The 19093-nt window shown below is 48.9% G+C and overlaps 2 protein-coding genes across 2 annotated transcripts in view; both read left to right on the forward strand.

Moving 5' to 3' along the window:
- The window catches only part of LOC138961509 (pseudouridylate synthase RPUSD2-like), a 30380-nt gene extending 15192 nt beyond the window's left edge, over positions 1-15188 (forward strand). The window contains exons 9-11 of the mRNA XM_070333166.1: positions 5030-5121; positions 5490-6071; positions 14443-15188. Coding sequence (XP_070189267.1) covers positions 5030-5121; positions 5490-6071; positions 14443-14541 — 773 coding nt within the window. The 3' untranslated portion in view covers positions 14542-15188. The remainder of the gene's footprint in view (positions 1-5029; positions 5122-5489; positions 6072-14442) is intronic.
- Positions 1-19093, forward strand: part of LOC138961581 (E3 ubiquitin-protein ligase RNF166-like) — a 52550-nt gene that overhangs the window by 26789 nt on the left and 6668 nt on the right. The gene's annotated exons all lie outside the window — the stretch shown is intronic.

Here is a 19093-nt window from a genome sequence, read left to right on the forward strand (position 1 = left end):
TCGTGCACAGTCATCTGTCACTTCCGGTTCCGGCCTAGGGCTTCTGGGTTGTAGCTTGCAGACTCCTCAGCACCAGCTATGGCATAGTTCTGCTGTTGCGTCTGCACTTCCGGCTCCTCCCGGCTTTTCCGGTTCGGTTCCCGCTGCTTCCATTGTGTCGCCGGTGAATTTCGAATACGGTGGTTCTCCTGGGCATTCAGGCTTTTTGCCTCTGTTGGGACAGCAGCAGCCACCCACTTCGGTGGTGGCCGCCAGCGCCTCTCTTCAGCTGCCTTCGGTTGTTGGTGACTCTCATCTTCCTCTCAGTCAGGGGACGAGTTTCATCGATGGCCAACAGGATGGGCGTTCGGCTTACGGCCTTCCCTCGCAGCGTCATTTGTCGGGTTCCTTTGGCTATGAGCCGTCCCCTTCAGGCGGCGTTTCGGACTTCGGGTCCGTGGACGAGGAGCAGCTGCCTCCGGCGGCTCCGGCCAGCTTCCGAATGTACGTCAACAGTCGTTCGCGGCAGCCGCTTCCAGCTTCGGCCGGAAGTAGAGGTTCACCGGCTAGTGCACAGACTACTGTCACTTCTGGTTCGAGTCTTGTCCTATGACAGCAGTCGCCCGCGACAGCTGTTCTTCCGGTTCCGGCCGGAAGTGTAGGTTCACTGGTTAGTGCACAGGCTACTGTCACGTCCGGTTCGAGCCTTGCCTTACGTCGGCAGTCGTACGCGACAGCTGCACTTCCGGTTCACGGAAGTAGTGCCTCGTTGGAAGGTGGACAAATAATGATCCCATCCGGCTTGAGCTGCGCTATACGTAAGCAGTCGTCCGCGACAGCTTCTCTTCCGGCTCCGGCTGGAAATGTTAGTTCATCGGTGTGTGGGCAGCCCATGGCCCTTTCCGGTTCGAGCTTTGCCCTTTGCACGGCAGCCATTTCTGGCAGCTTCGCTTCCGGCCTTGGCAGGAGGGTAGGTCAAGCGGGTAGTGCACAGGTTACTGTCACTTCCGGTTCTGGCCTACGGCCTACCTTTGGGTTCCGAGCTTCAGCTCGCAGGTGGCTCACCACCAGCTTTGGCATAGCGCTGCTGTTGCTGCCGCACTTCCGGCTCCTCCCGGATTTTCCGGTTCAGTTCCCGCTGCTTCCGTTTGGTCGCCGGTGAATTTCGAACAAGGCTTGCCCTATGGGCATACAGGCTTCTTGCCTCTGTTGGGACAGCAGCTTCCACACACTCCGGTGGTGGCCGCTAGCTCCTCTCTCCCACTTTCCTTGGTTTTTGATTCCTCTCATCCTCCTCTCAGTTAGGGAATGAGCACAATCGATTGCCAACAGGAAGGACTTCGGTTGGCAAAGAGGAAGCAGCTACTTCTGGTTTGAAGAATCGCCCTTAGTAGCTTTTCGCCTTTTTGCCTTTTCGCCGAGCCCCCCTCTTCGACAGGGGGTTGCCTCCGGCGTCGGTTTCGTTGCTGGTTCCTCAGGGTTCAGCTTCGGAGCTGGCATCGGAATACCTTGCCGCTCCTGCGCAGGCTTCCTCCTTCGTGCCCTTAGCGGACCAGAGGAAGTTGCCTTGGCCAAGGTCGTCTCGTAGCCTCCTGTTGGCCTTTCCCCGTCCGCGTGCACCGTTTCCGGTCACGCCGGAACTTCTTTCGCTTCTTAAGAAGCCGTTGAGGAAGGATTCGGTTGTGCCGTTCTATGGGCAGAATCTCCTATTCTCTGAGGAAGGGGGCTGACAACTTTTGGAACTCAGTTCCATTTCCGAGACTCTCCTGCGGGCGCTTTCTCGCGCTCTGGCAGATTCCTTGGCGCCCTTTCCCCTTAGTAAAGGGCAGGACGCGGAGGAAGTGTCTCACTCCTCTCCACACTTACAAGGGTGAACGAGGCACAGATGAGGCTGTCCTCTCGGCACTATTTCCATGCGGTCTCGTGCGGAAGGGACTTGTTTCTTGCCCACTCCCGGTTTTCTGAGGAGTCAACAAGGAACATTCTCAGTTCGTCATCCTTGGTGGACGGTCTCTCTCCGGCAGCCTGGCCTCTCATGCCAGAAGCAGGGGATTGAGACCAACAGAGAACAGCGGTTCCCTTCTTTTGAGCTTCAATTTGAAAGCAGCAAAAGCAGGCCGCTCCTAAGCAGGCTATACCTAAGCGGACTCAGCCTAAGCGGCCTAAGTCCTCAGCTCAGGTGAGATTGTTTCTTTCACAGCCGTCATAGGTACGCTGGGTTTTTGAAACAACAGCCGGCCTTAGGGCTTCGGGGTTTTAGCCTCGGCGGAAGCAACAGCCATTTCATCCGTTGGCAGTGGTGGTTGTTGCTTTCCTTGTGCTTGTGGCTTCGGGCTTCGACATTCTTTCTCCTTCCAAGCGTATGGGTGCTGAGAGGTCGATTTCCGTTTAAAGGGGGGTTTCTGCCTTTGGGCTTCCCCGTTTTCTCTTTGCCACGAGCTTCTGGACTTGGTCCAGGTTTGTCTTTCGCCGAGTCTGACTTTGTCTTTCTCTAGCGATCAGACGTGTTCTGGTGTTTCGTCCAAACTTAAGGTTCACTTGAGTTGGCCTCGGAAGTAACATTCAGATTTTCCTGAGGGTGCATTGTCTGGGCAATGCATGTTTGAGAAGTCATTCTTGGCTTGTCACTTTTTCTCAGGTTTTTTGGCTACTCCTCCCCTTTTTGGGCAGAGGTCTAGCTAATGTTCCAGTTTTCTCGGTGCTGGCCTCTAGGCCAGCATCTTTTTCGGCGGCCGAAACTTTTGGTTTCTTACTGTGCCTGTGTACTTTGAGTACTTTGGTGCAATGGCCGGCCTACGGGCAGCAAGGCTCTCGGCCTTAGCCTGTGTTATAGTCTCCTGCCTGTCGTGTTGCGACTTTGGCAATTGGTTCTTGTGACTGCGGATTTCGTCTCTTCCTCTTCTCCATCATGCTTGCATGATGTGAGTTGGGACGATTTCTGCTGGGTTGGGCTTCCGGCCTGGTCACCCCTTTTTCACTTGCAACTATGACTATTACTGAGAACTCTGGTCTCGGGAGTCTGACGGCTGGTTCGCTTCACGGTTTTCCGTCTTTCTTACCAGCTTCGTCCTTTCTGTTTCGGGTTTTTTGATTCATTTTCAATTACCTACAAGCAGTCTGCTCTGCGATCACGCTGGCTTTTGTCATTTTGTTTCCGGTCTCCGGTCACATTAGGATTTGGCCACTGCGGGTCCGCATTTGCGGTGCTTATGCACTACCTTAGGTCGCTTCGTCCCCTTTTTTACCCCTCTCTCTGCTTTCGCAGGGATGGGCAGGGGACGACTGGTGACCGTCTCCCTTGAGTTTTGCTCATTGAGTTGGACCCTGGTACTTGATACTCAGGCGTCTCTCTCTTTCCGGTTTGGAGTTTGGTCACTCTTCCGGAGCTGACTGTTCTCTCAACGGCCTTTTGGGCCTCACTCCATCCCAAAGTTTTCTTACTTTGGCATGTCTGCCTTATGGTCTCCGTGAGGGTCGGTCCTTTTCAGGGCTTAGCCGGCAACCTTACGCACGGATCTTTTCCAGGCCATTAGCATTTCCTTCCAATTTAAGGGGGGGGGGGGGGGGCAGCTTGTCCTTCTCTCTACTTGGTCGGGTTTTTCCAAGACTGGGGTCCTTTTCCAGACTGTTTTACGGTTCAGAAGATTGGAAGAAGTGCTGGGCACAGCTTACTGGCTCTCTGAGGTTGTCTTTCGCATTTCTTGCCTGAGAGACGTCTCGGCTGTCAATCAGGGTGGTTCTCGGTCCGTTTCTGTCCTTTGGCAGTGGGCCAGTTCCTGGCAAGGGTTTAGAGTGAGTCAGTGGTTGCTTTCTCACAGGATCCTTTCCTGACTTTTGGCAGTGGGCCAGTTTCTTGGCAAGGGATTTTCTTTCCCTCCGCCTTGGTCATAGCTTATGCTATCTTTCCCTCGGCTCGGCCCGAGCTCATTTCCAGGGCCTGGGCCTCCTCCTTGGCCTTTTTGGCCTATGGGGTTTGGATGATGTCCTGCGCACAGCTTCTGGCGCTAGGATTTTTGTCTTATCAGGTTCTGCAGACATTGCTGCCCTCTGTCAGGATGGGTCTCGGCCTATTCCTTCCTTGGCGGCAGCTGGCTTTTGTCTCTCCAGAACTTTAGAGTGAGTTTGAACTTTTTGATCTTACCCACCACCTTGTTGGAGTTATCTGCTAATATGTGACTCGGAGTAAGAATATGTAATTTAATCGAAAATTTTTAATTAAATTTTCATTTGATTAATATACTTACCCGAGTCACATAGGTAATTCCCTCCCACCTTCCCCGCTTTTAGTTTCTTTGTATTCTAGAAGTCGAATGAGGGTGTCTCGTATTGGGTACGAGATCTGTGGCGTGATGCACGCTACGGGAGGCAACCCAGGGTAGCAAGCTTGCTACTTTTTTGCTTGGGTTGCTTCCCTTATACTATAGACGGGATAGCGTTTTTTCAGTCAACCTAGCATCTCGACTGCGTCAATGCTAATATGTGACTCGGGTAAGTATATTAATCAAATGAAAATTTAATTAAAAATTTTCGAGTTCCACTGTATTATTGATATGGTACATTGTATCTTTAATGAGATCACATGATTATTTTGTTGGTTGGTATTTTGTTTTGTTTATTGGATTTTGCAGATTTGTGAATAAGTATGTGCTGAATTTATTTCCTTGCTGCTATCTTCTCCAACAGCCACTTCACTCCCACGCTATGCCCCCCACCCCCCCCCCCACCCCCCCCCCCCCCTTCCTCCCCCAAACAAAAGTTGAAGGAGAGCACAAAACAAAAGTTCAATATAATAGTTAGTTATTTGTTCTTTTGTTTAAAGAAATAGTAGTTCACTTACAAGTAATAGATACTTTGATGTGAGTTTTTATATGTGATCTAATATGCCTATAAAATTTCAAGAAGCTCAAAGGAAGCAATGCCATGTATCTTTGGGTGTGCTTGCATAGTTCTGTTTGGGTATGGTTGAAATGTGTATCCCATTATTTTACCCCTTGTATGTCATTTTGCATTATCAAATGTGTATAAGGATACTCTTGTGAATATATTTCAGGTCATCCGATTGTGAATGACCCTTTCTACAACAGTCCGTCATGGGGGCCACTTCGTGGCAAGGGTGGACACTGCGATGTTTCACATGAAGAGGTAGGATTAAAAAGGCTTAATGCCTTTCTCTTTTTTGCTGTTTTGTTCTATCCGAAACAAATTCTTATTTCTCATAACCCATTTTGAATGCCAGCTTTTGAAGGTCTTCATCGCTTTGGTGACAAAAATGTCTACAAAGTGCTAGTGCCACGAACAGAAATGCTAAATCTTTATTTTGGACATTTCTTAAAAAATGGAGGTTAGCAACAAGATAACAAAACAAAACTGAACATTTAGCTGACTAGCGTCAAAAAATTTAGTTGAGGGATTCTGCGGCAATGGAATTTATCTTAGTCTGGGCTGAATTGAGGAATTACGAATGATGATGATTTGCATTGATGGATGTTCTGTTTTTGTCTGTTTAACAGCTGTGCAAACGAATCATGGGGGAACATAACGTAGGGATGTGGTGCGATGGAGAGAACCCACTTTTCACAGAGAGACTTTCAACAGGAGCCTCGGCTGCCACTCCTGACACCACAGAAGTGCTCACGGTAGACTCATCAACCAAGGAAGGTGTAGATGGCACAAGTTCTCCTGCTGCTTCTCCTGTGCCAAAAAGACTAAAGCTGTCCGCGGAAGCAACGGCACAAACCAAGGAAAATGGACAGGAATCCTGCAGCATTTCTGGTGGTGATGCAGACTCACATCGAGAAGGAGCAAGTGGAGAACCAGAACACTCTCATTCTTTCTCAGCCACAGACTTGGCACCAGACGTGACAACAGCAGATAGTGTGGCAAACGCTGTTGGTTGCACAGTTTCTGAAGATAGTAGTGCAAAGTTTGGAGAGGGGAAAGAGTCACAGAAGCTGGATGTGAAAGCAGTAGAGCATAAGGGATTTGATCCTGACCGCTGGGTACTGGACCCGCTGTGCGAGAGCTGTCGTCTGAAGTACATCGATCCCAAACCAAGTGATCTGCTTCTATACCTGCACGCATGCAGGTACCAGGTAAGATCTTGCCTCTGTGTGATTGTATGTCAGCATGCAGGTACCAGGTAAGATCTTGCCTCTGTGTGATTGTGTGTCAGCATGCAGGTACCAGGTAAGATCTTGCCTCTGTGTGATTGTGTGTCAGCATGCAGGTACCAGGTAAGATCTTGCCTCTGTGTGATTGTATGTCAGCATGCAGGTACCAGGTAAGATCTTGCCTCTGTGTGATTGTATGTCAGCATGCAGAGATCTTGCCTCTGTGTGATTGTGTGTCAGCATGCAGGTACCAGGTAAGATCTTGCCTCTGTGTGATTGTGTGTCAGCATGCAGGTACCAGGTAAGATCTTGCCTCTGTGTGATTGTGTGTCAGCATGCAGGTACCAGGTAAGATCTTGCCTCTGTGTGATTGTGTGTCAGCATGCAGGTACCAGGTAAGATCTTGCCTCTGTGTGATTGTGTGTCAGCATGGGCAATCTAGTGAAAAGAATATACATGTAGGTAAAGATTGGTTTTTAAAATGTGTCCGCATTTAATTCCTTCCCCCTGCCCCTGACTTCAAACAGAATCAAGCACACTAACACACTTATAAATAACAGATTCAATCACATATTCTTACCTCAACTCACATAAATGGCATTAACTTCAGTTCATTGCTAAGATATTGAAGTAGTACTCGACCCTGGTAAGGGGGGAAGTAACTCCCAAAGAAAACAAAGTCCGTAGTCAAGGACGGGAGTCACCTCCCCTACCGGTAACCCGCGCATGCGCGGTCCTACTACCGGCCGTCATTCCACCCACTTCAACACTCGAGCACAGACGTGTTGTGGTACTCCGGCATCTTTTTTGCCTTGGCCTTTTGTGGAAGGCCATTTGACCCTGGTATTTGCGTTGCTATCTTTAGGTAAGATCGTTTCACTTCTCTTCGCTGCGCGTTGCGTTTGTTTGAGTATTTCGCTGTTGTAATTCGTCTCCACGTGCGCGTGTTCGAAATTGCAAATGGCGGACAAAAGCTCTAAAAGCAAGGGCAATCTTGTTTCTCTGCTCTCTTCACCGGGGAAAGAGAAAGATAAGGACAAGTCTAAGTCTAAATCAAAGACGCGTGCCTCTGTAACTTCGTCACAGGCTACGTCTTTAGTTCTGGTTACTGACCCGGTGACTAAGAAGTCAGAACGGGTTTCGATTGACTCCACGTCACCGTCACCGGTTTTTCTTACGCAGGAACGCGCTACTTCTCCTCTCTCGCGCTCGCAGGCGCCTCGGCCTAGCGAGTCCGTGTCTCGGGAAGAAATCTTGGCAATGTTTGCTACTTTGAAGCATGATTTGGTTGCCTTGCATTCTGCGGAAAGGCCTGTCGCTCCCCTCCCGCCTGGCGTGGGGGGGGTGGCTTCACTTTCTAGGCTGCGGCCTTCAGCGACGATCACTTCGGCTGATCTCGGACCGGATTTTTCCGGTTCGGTAGCGGATCCCCCTGCCTTTTCAGGGGGGTTCGCGTCCATAGCGCCGCCCGTTTCTAGCGCTTCGGCGTTGGGCGGCGTTTGTGGGAGTCCCCATCTTTTTGGGGGCTCACACTTGCCTGCGTTCCCTGGTTACGCTCTTGCGTCTCCTTCGGGTTCACAGACGGCTCCTCCCCGGCAGTACACCGTCCATCACGTGGCGGGTGCGCTAGGGAGCGGCGAAGCGCGCCAGCTTGCCCCCCTGGGATCAGTTTCGGCTGTCCCGGCCTCTGGGGGACAGGCAGCAGCGTCTTGCTTGTCCAGCTCTGGCCTGCAAGATTCTGTCGGCGGTCATCGTCCTGTAGCTCTTGGTTCGGCTGCCGCCGTTCCTGTTTCGAGCTCGCAGGGGGTAGGCTCCTCTGGTTTCCCCTCGGGGCTTCCGGTCGGGCCTACCCGCGGGTTGTCGTCCTCGACTTCCGGTTGTGCTGTGGCAGGCACTTCCGGTGGAGGACAGCGGGCTAGCGGTTCCGGTGGCAGTGTCCCTGCTATCCCGTCCCTGGTCACGCATCGACATCCGGCCCTGACTTCCGGTTCCGCCGCGGCGGTTCCGGTTGTCGGCGGTGCTGTTGGTGGACAGTTTGCGGCGCTTCCGTCTACTGTTCAACCGACGTTAGCCACTTCCTCTTCCGTGGATGGGTGGGTTTCCGGTTTGCCGGACCCTCCTTTCGATGGGGATCAGGAAGGTTTTGCAGAGGAACAGGAAGGGGATGAGGATCGTTCCGAATCCGTTACCCCCTTACGGATTCCCAATAAGCTGGGCCCTCCTCTGGAGTTGGCTGCGGAGATAACCTCACGGTACTTCCCTGAGGGTGTCTCCGCCGACTCTACTGTTGTCGCACCCCCTCCTTCTGCTTTGGCAGACTTTGCGGGCGCGGGGGACACGAGGGCGAAGTTCCGTTTCATGGAATCTCCTTCCGTCCCGTTTGTGATGGCTCAGGTGTTGGCGGACGCTAACACACCCTACCCTCTTTTGGCTGCTCATGGGGAAGCCCCCCCTTCTGCCCAGCCTTGGTTAACCTCGGCTCAGGCAGGCGGCGGCCTCCCAGCCAACTCAAGAAGATTGCGGCTGCCTAGCAGGCCACATTCTCTTCTCTCCTCTTTTTCGCTGCCCACAGCTCCACTTCCGGTGACTCCGGAACTGGCTCGCTTGCGGCAGGATGGTTATAGCCGAGATAGGACTTCCGTTTGTACGGAACAGAGTCTACTCGGGCTGGAGGAAAGCGGGCGTTCTTCCCTTGAACTGACCTCTTTAGCGGAAACGCTCATCCGGTCTCTCACGAGAGCCATCGCTTCGTCCATCGAGCCTTTTAGGTTTCGTGACGATGCTATTGAGGCTGATGCTGCCATGCTCCTGGCGGCGCTTGCGAAGGTCACTGACAGTCAGATGACGCTTGCTGCTCGGCTCTACTCTCAGGTGGTGTTCTGGAGGCGCGAGGCTTTTCTTATCGGCTCTCGCCTGACGGATAAGGCCACCATAGACTCTTTGAGAGTCTCTCCCTTTTCAGAGGGTGCGTTGCTGGGGTCACGCTCTTTGGATGCCCTTCGGCAGCAAACTGAGGAAACTCGTGACCAACATGTGGTGCAACTGACGGAACTCGCTCTTAAGCAGCACAGCAACAAACCAAGGAGTTCTGCGTCAGCGCCAGACAGCTCTTCTGGGCAGCAGTCGTCTCGCGCAGGTAGGGGTGGGTCACGGTCCCGTCCTTACCAGCGTAAACCTTCCTTCGGGAAGCGGGGGTCTGGGCGCAAGCCCAACCCCCAATGAGCCACCCCCGATCCAGTCACCCCCCCCCCCCCCAGCCTCTACCCTTTTGGTAGCAGGCGGCCTCTTCCGGGTTCTTCCAGCTTGGCTGTCTCGGACAAGCAGCCTATGGAGCATGGGGGTGATTCGATCGGGGTTCCGCCTTCCTTGGCAGGAAGGCAAAGCCCCTTCGTCCAGGGCGCCGGCCAACTTCCGGTTTCCGGTCAGCCCAGACGCTCAGGAGACTTTACAGGCGGAAATCCTTCTCTTTCTGCGGAAGCAGGCTATAGAGGAGTTTCTCGGCCACCCCTTCTTGGGACTTTACGGCAGAATTTTGGTCGTCCCCGGGGTGTTGCACCAAGGCATGGTGTTCGATTCACGGGAGTGGGCAGTCCGTCCCACTCAACGCCGTTTATACAAACTGCAGGCGCGCCCTTTTCAGGCGGCGCTCAGTTCAGTCTGGAATCCGACGTCACACGGCTGGGACGTCTCAGTTCCGTTTCGGGGTCTGGTTGCAGCAGACCACGCCTCAGTGGATGAACACTCCTTGGCTTCTGCAGGGAGTGCCCATAGCGCTTCCTCCTCCTTACACGCATCTCTTTGCGGGCGCAGCACAGAAGGGCTGCGGGGCTCACTTGGACACGCACACGACTTCCGGTCGGTGGTCACAAGAGCAGCGGTCTATGGCACAACATTCGCCTCGAGCTCGAGGCGGTCTTTCTGGGTTTTCATCACTTTCTCTCCGCTTTCCAGGGCACCCATGTGTTGTTTCTTTACGACAACACGGCGGTCTCTGCTTATTCCAACAAACAGGGCGGGTCCCGATCTCTGCTGTGGTCCAGCCGAGCATGCGAGACTCTTTCTTAGATCCTGATCTCGGCTCGCTATCTGCCTGGCTGCCTGAACGTCCTTGCCGACGTCATCAGCCGTTCCTTCCAGATCCTCCACACGGAGTGGACCATCACCCATCAGGCGCTCCTCCTTCTTTGGGCGCAGGTAGAGCGTCCGATGGTCGTCCTTTTCGCCACGAGATTTTCACGTCGCCTCCCGATCGTTGTGTCTGTTTCCGGGCCCGGAAGCTTGGCAGATCGACGCGATGACGATCAGCTGGACAGGGCTAGAGGCTTACGCCTTCCCTCCCACTCCACTCATCGGAAGGGTTCAGCCTAAAGCCGACTTAAAGCGGCTTCATCTCCTTCTCGTGGCACCGCGCTGGCCCAGTCAGCATTAGTTCCCGGACCCCATGTGGCTCGCCAGCGGCCCGCCAATCCCGCTCGGCCGCCGGCGAGGGGAGCTTTTCCAGCCCAGAACGGGGACTCTGCACAATCGCCCCGAGGGCCTGGATCCTCACGCCTGGAGAGGGTTCGGAGATCACTGGGGTGCTCAGGCGCCTCCGTTTTCGCTTTTGGACTTAGGCCAGAAGGCTCACAGGCCACCCCCTCTGTCTACTAGTCACACTGGCTGGCTTGGACTCGATGGTTTGCGGCTAACAATGTTGTCCCGGTCGCCCTGCGATCAATGCAGGTCGCAAACCATCTGGCATGGCTCTCCGCTCGGGGACGCGCCGCGTCCGCTTTGCGCGCTCGCCGCTCAGCCATCTCTGTTACTTTTAAGCAACTTGGACGCTCCATCTCCCTCGGGGGAGTTATCGCGAGTGTGCTAAAGGGCGCGGCCCTCAGTTCTGCAACGGAGAGAACTTCTGTCCCGGCTTGGGACGTTCTTCTAGTACTCGAATTTCTCCGTTCTAGTGCTTTTGAACCTTTACAAGACGCTAGTCTCTCTGACCTTACGCGCAAAACTCTCATGCTCATACTGCTCGCTTCCGCGCGGAGGGGCAGTGAGATCCACGGCCTCTCAGGCCTAGACCGGGATATCACTTTCGAAAGAGACGGCTCGGTTTCACTGCGTGTCCGTCCCGATTTTCTCGCCAAGAATCAAAAACCTGGTCAACTTTCACCGATCATTTCCATTCGGCCTCTCCGGGACATTTTTAGCCCCCGGCGATCCGGATCTTTCTAACTGTCCGGTACGCGCGCTTAAGGCTTACTTGTCGCGCACCGCTCCGTTTCGAGCATCAGCTCCGAAGTTGTTGTTTATTTCGATCATTTCAGCCCGAAATAAAGACTTTGCAAAAACCACGCTTTCCAGATGGTCTTCCACACTTATAAGGCATGCTTATCAGTGGTGGCAGACACAAAAGGGGGGGGGGGGGGCAGTCAGTCCTTCCTCCTCGATCACCTCGTACGCACGAGGCTTGAGCGTGGGCAACTTCCTTAGCTGTCCTCAAGTCTGGAAGGATGTCAGACGTCCTCAAAGCTGCATACTGGACGACTCATGATGTCTTCCTCAGCTACTACCTCCGGGGCATTGCCAGCACTCATCCGGACGGTACCAACTGCCTCCCAGCTATGGTTGCCGCAGGCCAGATACTTCCAAGAGATTAATGTGAGTATCCCACCGCCTTTATGTGCAATCTGCCATTTATGTGAGTTGAGGTAAGAATATGTGATTGAATCGAAAATTTCAAAACTAAATTTTCATTTAATTAATATACTTACTCAACTCACATCGTTTATACCCTCCCATCCATCCCCGCTAACATTATATGTGTTACAGGTGTGTGTTTCCGTGGGGGAATGACGGCCGGTAGTAGGACCGCGCATGCGCGGGTTACCGGTAGGGGAGGTGACTCCCGTCCTTGACTACGGACTTTGTTTTCTTTGGGAGTTACTTCCCCCCTTACCAGGGTCGAGTACTACTTCAATATCTTAGCAATGAACTGAAGTTAATGCCATTTATGTGAGTTGAGTAAGTATATTAATTAAATGAAAATTTAGTTTTGAAATTTTCGAATCAAGCACACTAACACACTTATAAATAACTGAATCACGCACACTAACACACTTTGAAATATTTTTACGCAAAGTGTTCATGCCCCTCTGGACCACATGCACCTATTGCTAATGGCTGTACGTTGTTCTATCTTTTAGATCTCACTGACTGTCCACAGTTCAGTTTTTGACTCACATGCGAAGCAAAAGTGAGTCTATGTACTCACCCGAGTCGTCCGTCCGTCCGTCCGTCCGTCCGGACGTCCGGACGTCCGTCCGTCCGTCCGGAAAACTTTAACGTTGGATATTTCTTGGACACTATTCAGTCTATCAGTACCAAATTTGGCAAGATGGTGTATGATGACAAGGCCCCAAAAAACATACATAGCATCTTGACCTTGCTTCAAGGTCAAGGTCGCAGGGGCCATAAATGTTGTCTAAAAAACAGCTATTTTTCACATTTTTCCCATTTTCTCTGAAGTTTTTGAGATTGAATACCTCACCTATATATGATATATAGGGCAAAGTAAGCCCCATCTTTTGATACCAGTTTGGTTTACCTTGCTTCAAGGTCAAGGTCACAGGAGCTCTTCAAAGTTGGATTGTATACATATTTTGAAGTGACCTTGACCCTGAACTATGGAAGATAACTGTTTCAAACTTAAAAATTATGTGGGGCACATGTTATGCTTTCATCATGAGACATATTTGGTCACATATGATCAAGGTCAAGGTCACTTTGACCCTTATGAAATGTGACCAAAATAAGGTAGTGAACTACTAAAAGTGACCATATCTCATGGTAGAAAGAGCCAATAAGCACCATTGTACTTCCTATGTCTTGAATTAACAGCTTTGTGTTGCATGACCTTGGATGACCTTGACCTTGGTCAAGGTCATGTCAAGGTCAAGCATGTGAGTCGTATGGGCTTTGCCCTTCTTGTTAACACTGTTTAAGGGAAACTGGTCATTTACTGTAGAAAATTCAAATTGTATGCAGAAATGAGGAAGTGGCAGCTTTTTTATGCTGTTCTCCGTGGTTATTGTTGATCATAACAGAACCATTTAAAACTTGTTCTATTGGAATGTAAGATAGGATCAAGCTGAACCTTTCATGATATCAATTTGGCTATTGCATCAAGAATTACTATGGTATCCTTTTGACTTTGTAATACATGTATAACTACAGAAGTCTTCTTCTTCTTCTGCGTTCGTGGGCTGAAACTCCCACGTACACTCGTGTTTTTTGCACGAGTGGAATTTTACGTGTATGACCGTTTTTTACCCCGTTATTTAGGCAGGCATTCGCCGTTTTCGGAGGAAGCATGGCCATGCTGGGTATTTTTGTGTTTCTATAACCCACCGAACTCTGACATAGATTACAGGATCTTTTTCGTGCGCACTTGGTCTTGTGCTTGCGTGTACACACGGGGGTGTTCGGACACCGAGGACAGTCTGCACACAAAGTTGACTCTGAGAAATAAATCTCTCGCCGAACGTGGGGACGAACTCACGCTGACAGCGGCCAACTGGATACAAATCCAGCGCGCTACCGACTGAGCTACATCCCCGCCCATAACTACAGAAGTCAGAATGAAAGCAACACCCACATGAAGGAGTCAATAGACGAATTCCAAAAATAAGTCTGTCGGGTTTGTATAGGTTGTGGAAGAGTGAATACCCTTGCCAAAACTTCTGACAAACATTCGAGGGGCCAATCACTGTCAAGGAGTGTGTCGGAAACGTGCTCCTGTCCACGCGTTTTCTTCTTCTGCGTTCACTCATTTTTTGTGCACGAGTGGATTTGAACGTGTATGACCGTTTTTATCCCGCCATTTAGGCAGCCATACGCCGCTTTCGGAGGAAGCATGCTGGGTATTTTCGTGTTTCTATAACCCACCGAACTCTGACATGGATTACAGGATCTTTTCCGTGCGCACTTGGTCTTGTGCTTGCGTGTACACACGAAGGGGAATAAGCCACTAGCAGGTCTGCACATAAGTTGACCTGGGAGATCGGAAAAATCTCCACCCTTAACCCACCAGGTGGCAGCGGCCGGGATTCGAACCCAAGACCTCCCGCTTGGGAGGCCGGCGTCTTACCACTAGGCCACTGCGCCCGTCCGTCCACCCGTTTTAAACACGTCCTTGGCTAGTGATTGACCGCTCCAATGTTTGTCAGAAGTTTTGGCAAGGGTATTCACTCTTCCACAACCTATACAAACCTGACGGAGTTGTTTCCAAATGTCATATATTGAAAAGATCTGGTTTTGTTGTTGTTGCTTTTTCTCTGTTTTACAAAAATCTCAAATGGATGTGTTCCAGGGTCCAACATGGGACTACAGTGCCAAGCTGCCAGCCTGGGCAGAAGACGACTGGGAGGAGCCTGAAGAGTACCAGAAATACTTCCACACGGACAGCTAGCACTTTGTTTTAGAGTGTCTGAGTGAAGAAATAAATGGAGGCAAGTTTGCAGCATGTGTTCATGTGTATTTAGTATAAAATGATTGTTCTTACATTGTACATTTGAATTACATTTTCCATTATGGATTGAGTGTAGTAATATTGTTTCAAAGTGTTAATGTTGTTGTAAAACACACAGTTACACAATGTACAACAATACTGACCTCTGTGTTTTTACCTGGGGCAAAGAAACTGCAGCGACTATGAAGTAGTGGAATGCTGAGGGAAGCACTGCAGTCGGTCAATGAAGAATATTGTAATTTTTGTGTTAAGTACTTCACCTATAAACACAGAGCTCAGAGTGCTTGTTGTCTTTGGGTCATACCCCAGTCATGTCCTCTATAGTTTCTATAACTCTGGACAAAAGTGCAATGTACTCAATAGTCAGTCGGTCAGTGCTTGCTGTCTGAAGGGGTCTGGCATAGAGTGTGTATGCTGGTTTATATGTGTGTGTGAATAATAGACTCCCGGGAGGATGCCTTGGTGTGATAGTGCATACTGTTGAAACTTATTTTCTGTGACAAAAATGATGTTTGCATTTTGATAGAAAATATAAAGCAAATAAAGGTTTTGGCTGTCAAGCTGCAGTGTTTACTGTTTGTGTGTGTCTGTGTATGTATTTTCTGTATGTCTGCCTGCCTTTGTGCTAAGTTTGTGTGTAAAATATTGCAAGATTTTCTGTCAAACATTGCATAAATAAAAGGAGGGATGTTGCAACATCACACCAACTATGCATCTTTCTGGAAGACAGATCTATTACTCTCGTCTTGTTCGCTTCTTCCGGTAATCACCACATATGTGCACGCTACTCAAACATTGACAAATCCTTATAGTTATACATATATTGGGGGGCGGTAGAGCACTGGACTTAGATCGCAGGTTCGAATCCCGGCAGGGACAGACACGGGTCAACTTTATGTGCCGACTCAGAGACGGTATCCATGTCCCACCCTTGTGTCACCACAGTGGCACGTAAAAGACATCTGTCATTCTGCCATAAGTGCACGTGGCTGATTACACGTAAACACGCGTACACCATGGTAGAGCGACTCTTGTTGCTGCTAGCTTTCCACTGGGGAGGAAGCGACCCGCATTTCCCAGCATTGGGATAATAAAGTACAGCAGTACCTGCGATGTGTGGACCCTCCCATGAGAGGACACCTCCCTTAAAAGGACACCTTCTCTTGTCCCTTTTTTATATTATCTTTACCAAAGTATACCTGTCATGACAGGCCACCTGCAATGTAGGGACACTTTTGGCTGGTCCCAAGGGTGTCCTTTCATCGCAGGTACCACTGTACATGAAATGAAATGAAAATGAAATATATCAGAGATGAAGTTTTTCTCAGGTTTATGGGAATTCCTCCTTTTAAATTCCTGGTACACAGTTTGCTATGAACATTTGGACAAGTTTCTTTTAGTGTGAAGCAATAAACAGCATTATGGTCATATGTGAATCATTGCCTGTCCTCTTTTCATTCAGGATAAAAAATCTCCAAATCTTGATGTGACAGGGACACTTTACATCAGACTCTGCAGAGTTGTCTATCGGGCTGTTTATAGCTCGAACAGCTAGACACCTGTGAATTGGAGAGTTCTGTTTGTAAATGGGTCTGGCTGCTACTGTCTCCTTGTGTGTTCTTGGTTGCCTTTGTGTATCCATAACATTTTATATGGGGCTAAACAATTAGCTGTAAAATCTCAATCCTGTTTGATTGTACTTCGCCTCTAAAGTTGATTGCAGTGTTCCGGCACTTGCTTACATTGACATTATTCTAACTTCGGATCATTTGAACTTTTTTGGCCGTTTTTAATTCTCATGTCTGAAACATTGGTACAAAACATAAATACCAAAAATAGACATCACAGTGATGCACAATGCAGTTAATACGAAGTATAAGCATAACACACATAAATAATTAAATTAGTAAATAAATGGACAGGTAAGGTGCACATCCAGGCAATATTTTGAGTTTTGCTGCTTAAACCCTGCTGGGTATGTCAGTAGGTCCACAATGCAACTTCAATTTAGTGCTTAAACAGAGATATGCTGCAGGATATAAACTGAGCCAAAAAATTAATGCACCCATTTTCGTACCCCAACTAAAACATTCATTGCCGTGTCATTTCATTCAAACTTTATATCCCATTAAATGCCCTTTACTGGGCTATGTGGCACACTTTTTGGGGCAAAGATTTCTGTTCTAGGTATCACGTGACCGCCGCCGAAGTGAGGGTACCCCCCAAATCGACCTGACAATAACGTCATGTACCAATTAAAAAACGAAAGCTTCCAGCAACTGTCAAGGCCTGAACAGGTAGTCATTTTCCGCCTGAGAACAGGGCACAACAGACTGCAACAACACCTGCACAAAAAACTGCGAGCTGTGCCCTCCCCCATGTGTCCCCGGCTGTGGAGACGCAGAGCAGGATGCAGCCCACATCCTCCAGGACTGCAGGAATCTCAGTCCAGCCCCTGAGGAGAGAGATCTGGGCCAGGCCGGTGTCACGATTTCATCTTTCGCCTGTGTACATATTTCCCCCTCGACATATACTCAAGACTGAAATGTTGTTTCCTGGTAAAATTAAGAAGTGAAATTATTTAAGGACGAAAAGCATGTCAGTTTCTTGCATGTGAAGAAAATTGGTGGTAACATTTAATAGATTTCAACCCCAAAATCGAATTCTTCGAAAACGTGTACTGAGTGGTTATGTCCCTTGAGTAAGAAGGAAACATTTTAGGATGAATCAAATTTCTAAGTTAAATAAAACAAATTCAGTGGTTGGACGAATTTGGCCCCATGAATGTAAGGTACACAAGGTCGCTCATCAGTACTATCGTAGGGTGTTTTTTTGTTCAGTGTAGAGTTTATACTAGATCAACGAGGCCGAGAAGCGAAATATCAACACGGCGAAAGATCATGAAAACGTCACACCGGCGACCCTCCATGAGAAGCTGCATGGACCTGTGGAGGCTCTACATAAGACCACCAGCTGCATAACCAGAGCTGGACTCCAAATGTAAGTAACCTAGGCGAACAAGAAGAAGAATAATTAAAAAATCGACAAAAATTCAGAATAGGCTTAACTTGGCAATGTTTATAAACGAGACGAAAGCCAAATCATTTATCTATCCAGAACAGCTAGTTTTGTTTTGCTGTCTTGCGTATCTCTTGTGTTATGTCAGTTCTACTGATGCAGGTGTTGAGCGCTAGAGCAGTGGAAAACGAGAGGTTTTTGCGTCCATTTTGAGGGGTACCATGACGAAAAGCGCTATATTTCAGCAATGGCAAAATGGATTAATTCGAAACTTTCAGGATCTTAAGTCTACATACGAGACGTACATCTGGTAAAATTTCGCATCGTTACAGATATTTGTTAAGATAATAAGCAATCTTCCGGAAAATGTTTGAAAACGTTTCATAAGTTTGAAGGTTTACGTCCAAATAAATCATGACTTAGCATGCGTACAGACAAATAAATGTTACAAATACTGCCAAAGTTTCATATAAATACAATCACTAGTTTACGTTTCCTAGTCCAGTAAACACGATCGAATATTTTTGGAGGATTGCGGTGCGACAGCCATATGTCCAGTCATCCGTGACCGCAGCATGTTTTGAAAGGCATTCAGCGATAATTCACCGCAAACAGCCTGAACGTTTCCATTTTTTTGTCATGTGTTTACATGGCTAGCAAATTTCCGTCAGTGGTCATACGCAAATGAAACTTTGGCAGTTCTTGTAACAACCATATATCTGTATGCTTGCAAAATCATGAATTTTTGGGATGTAAATTCACTGACAAACCTGTGACGGGTTTAAAAACATTTTCCGGAAGAGTGCATAACATCTGAGTACAAACATGTTGTGATCCAAAATTTCACCCAGTGTAAGTCTCGTATGTAGACTTTAGCTCCTGAAAGTTTCCAATCAGACCATGTAGGCATTGCTGAAATAAAGCGCTTTTTGTCATGGTATACCTCAAAATGGACGCAAAATCCTCTCGTTTTCTACTGCTCATGCGCCGGTTCCACACCTGCATCAGCAGAAATGACATAACACAAGAGAAACGCAAGCAAAACAAAACCACCTATTCTGAATAGATAAATGATTTTTCTTTTTTCTCGTATGTGAAACTGAGTTGCCAAGCTGTGCCTATTCCCGGCTGTTCTTCTAATTGGTACCTGACGTTATTGTCAGGTCGATTTGGGGGGGTACCCTCACTTCGGCGGCGGTCACGTGATACATAAAACAGAAATCTTTGCTGATCCGAAAAGTGTGCCAGGTAGCCAAGTGAAGGGCCTTAAATGGCATATAAACATATGGTTTGAATAAGATGACACGGGAATGAATGCGATATACCTGGGTGCGATAATTTGTTTGCTCACTTTATATGGGAAATCACTACAATTTACAAATATTGTGATCCACACAAAAAATATATACATATATCTATACACTAAATGAAGAGATGTATCTTTTTGTGATTGTCTTCATGGCTAATTTTTCTA

This window comes from Littorina saxatilis, linkage group LG1, assembly GCF_037325665.1.
Source record: "Littorina saxatilis isolate snail1 linkage group LG1, US_GU_Lsax_2.0, whole genome shotgun sequence".
NCBI classification, from domain to species: domain Eukaryota; kingdom Metazoa; phylum Mollusca; class Gastropoda; order Littorinimorpha; family Littorinidae; genus Littorina; species Littorina saxatilis.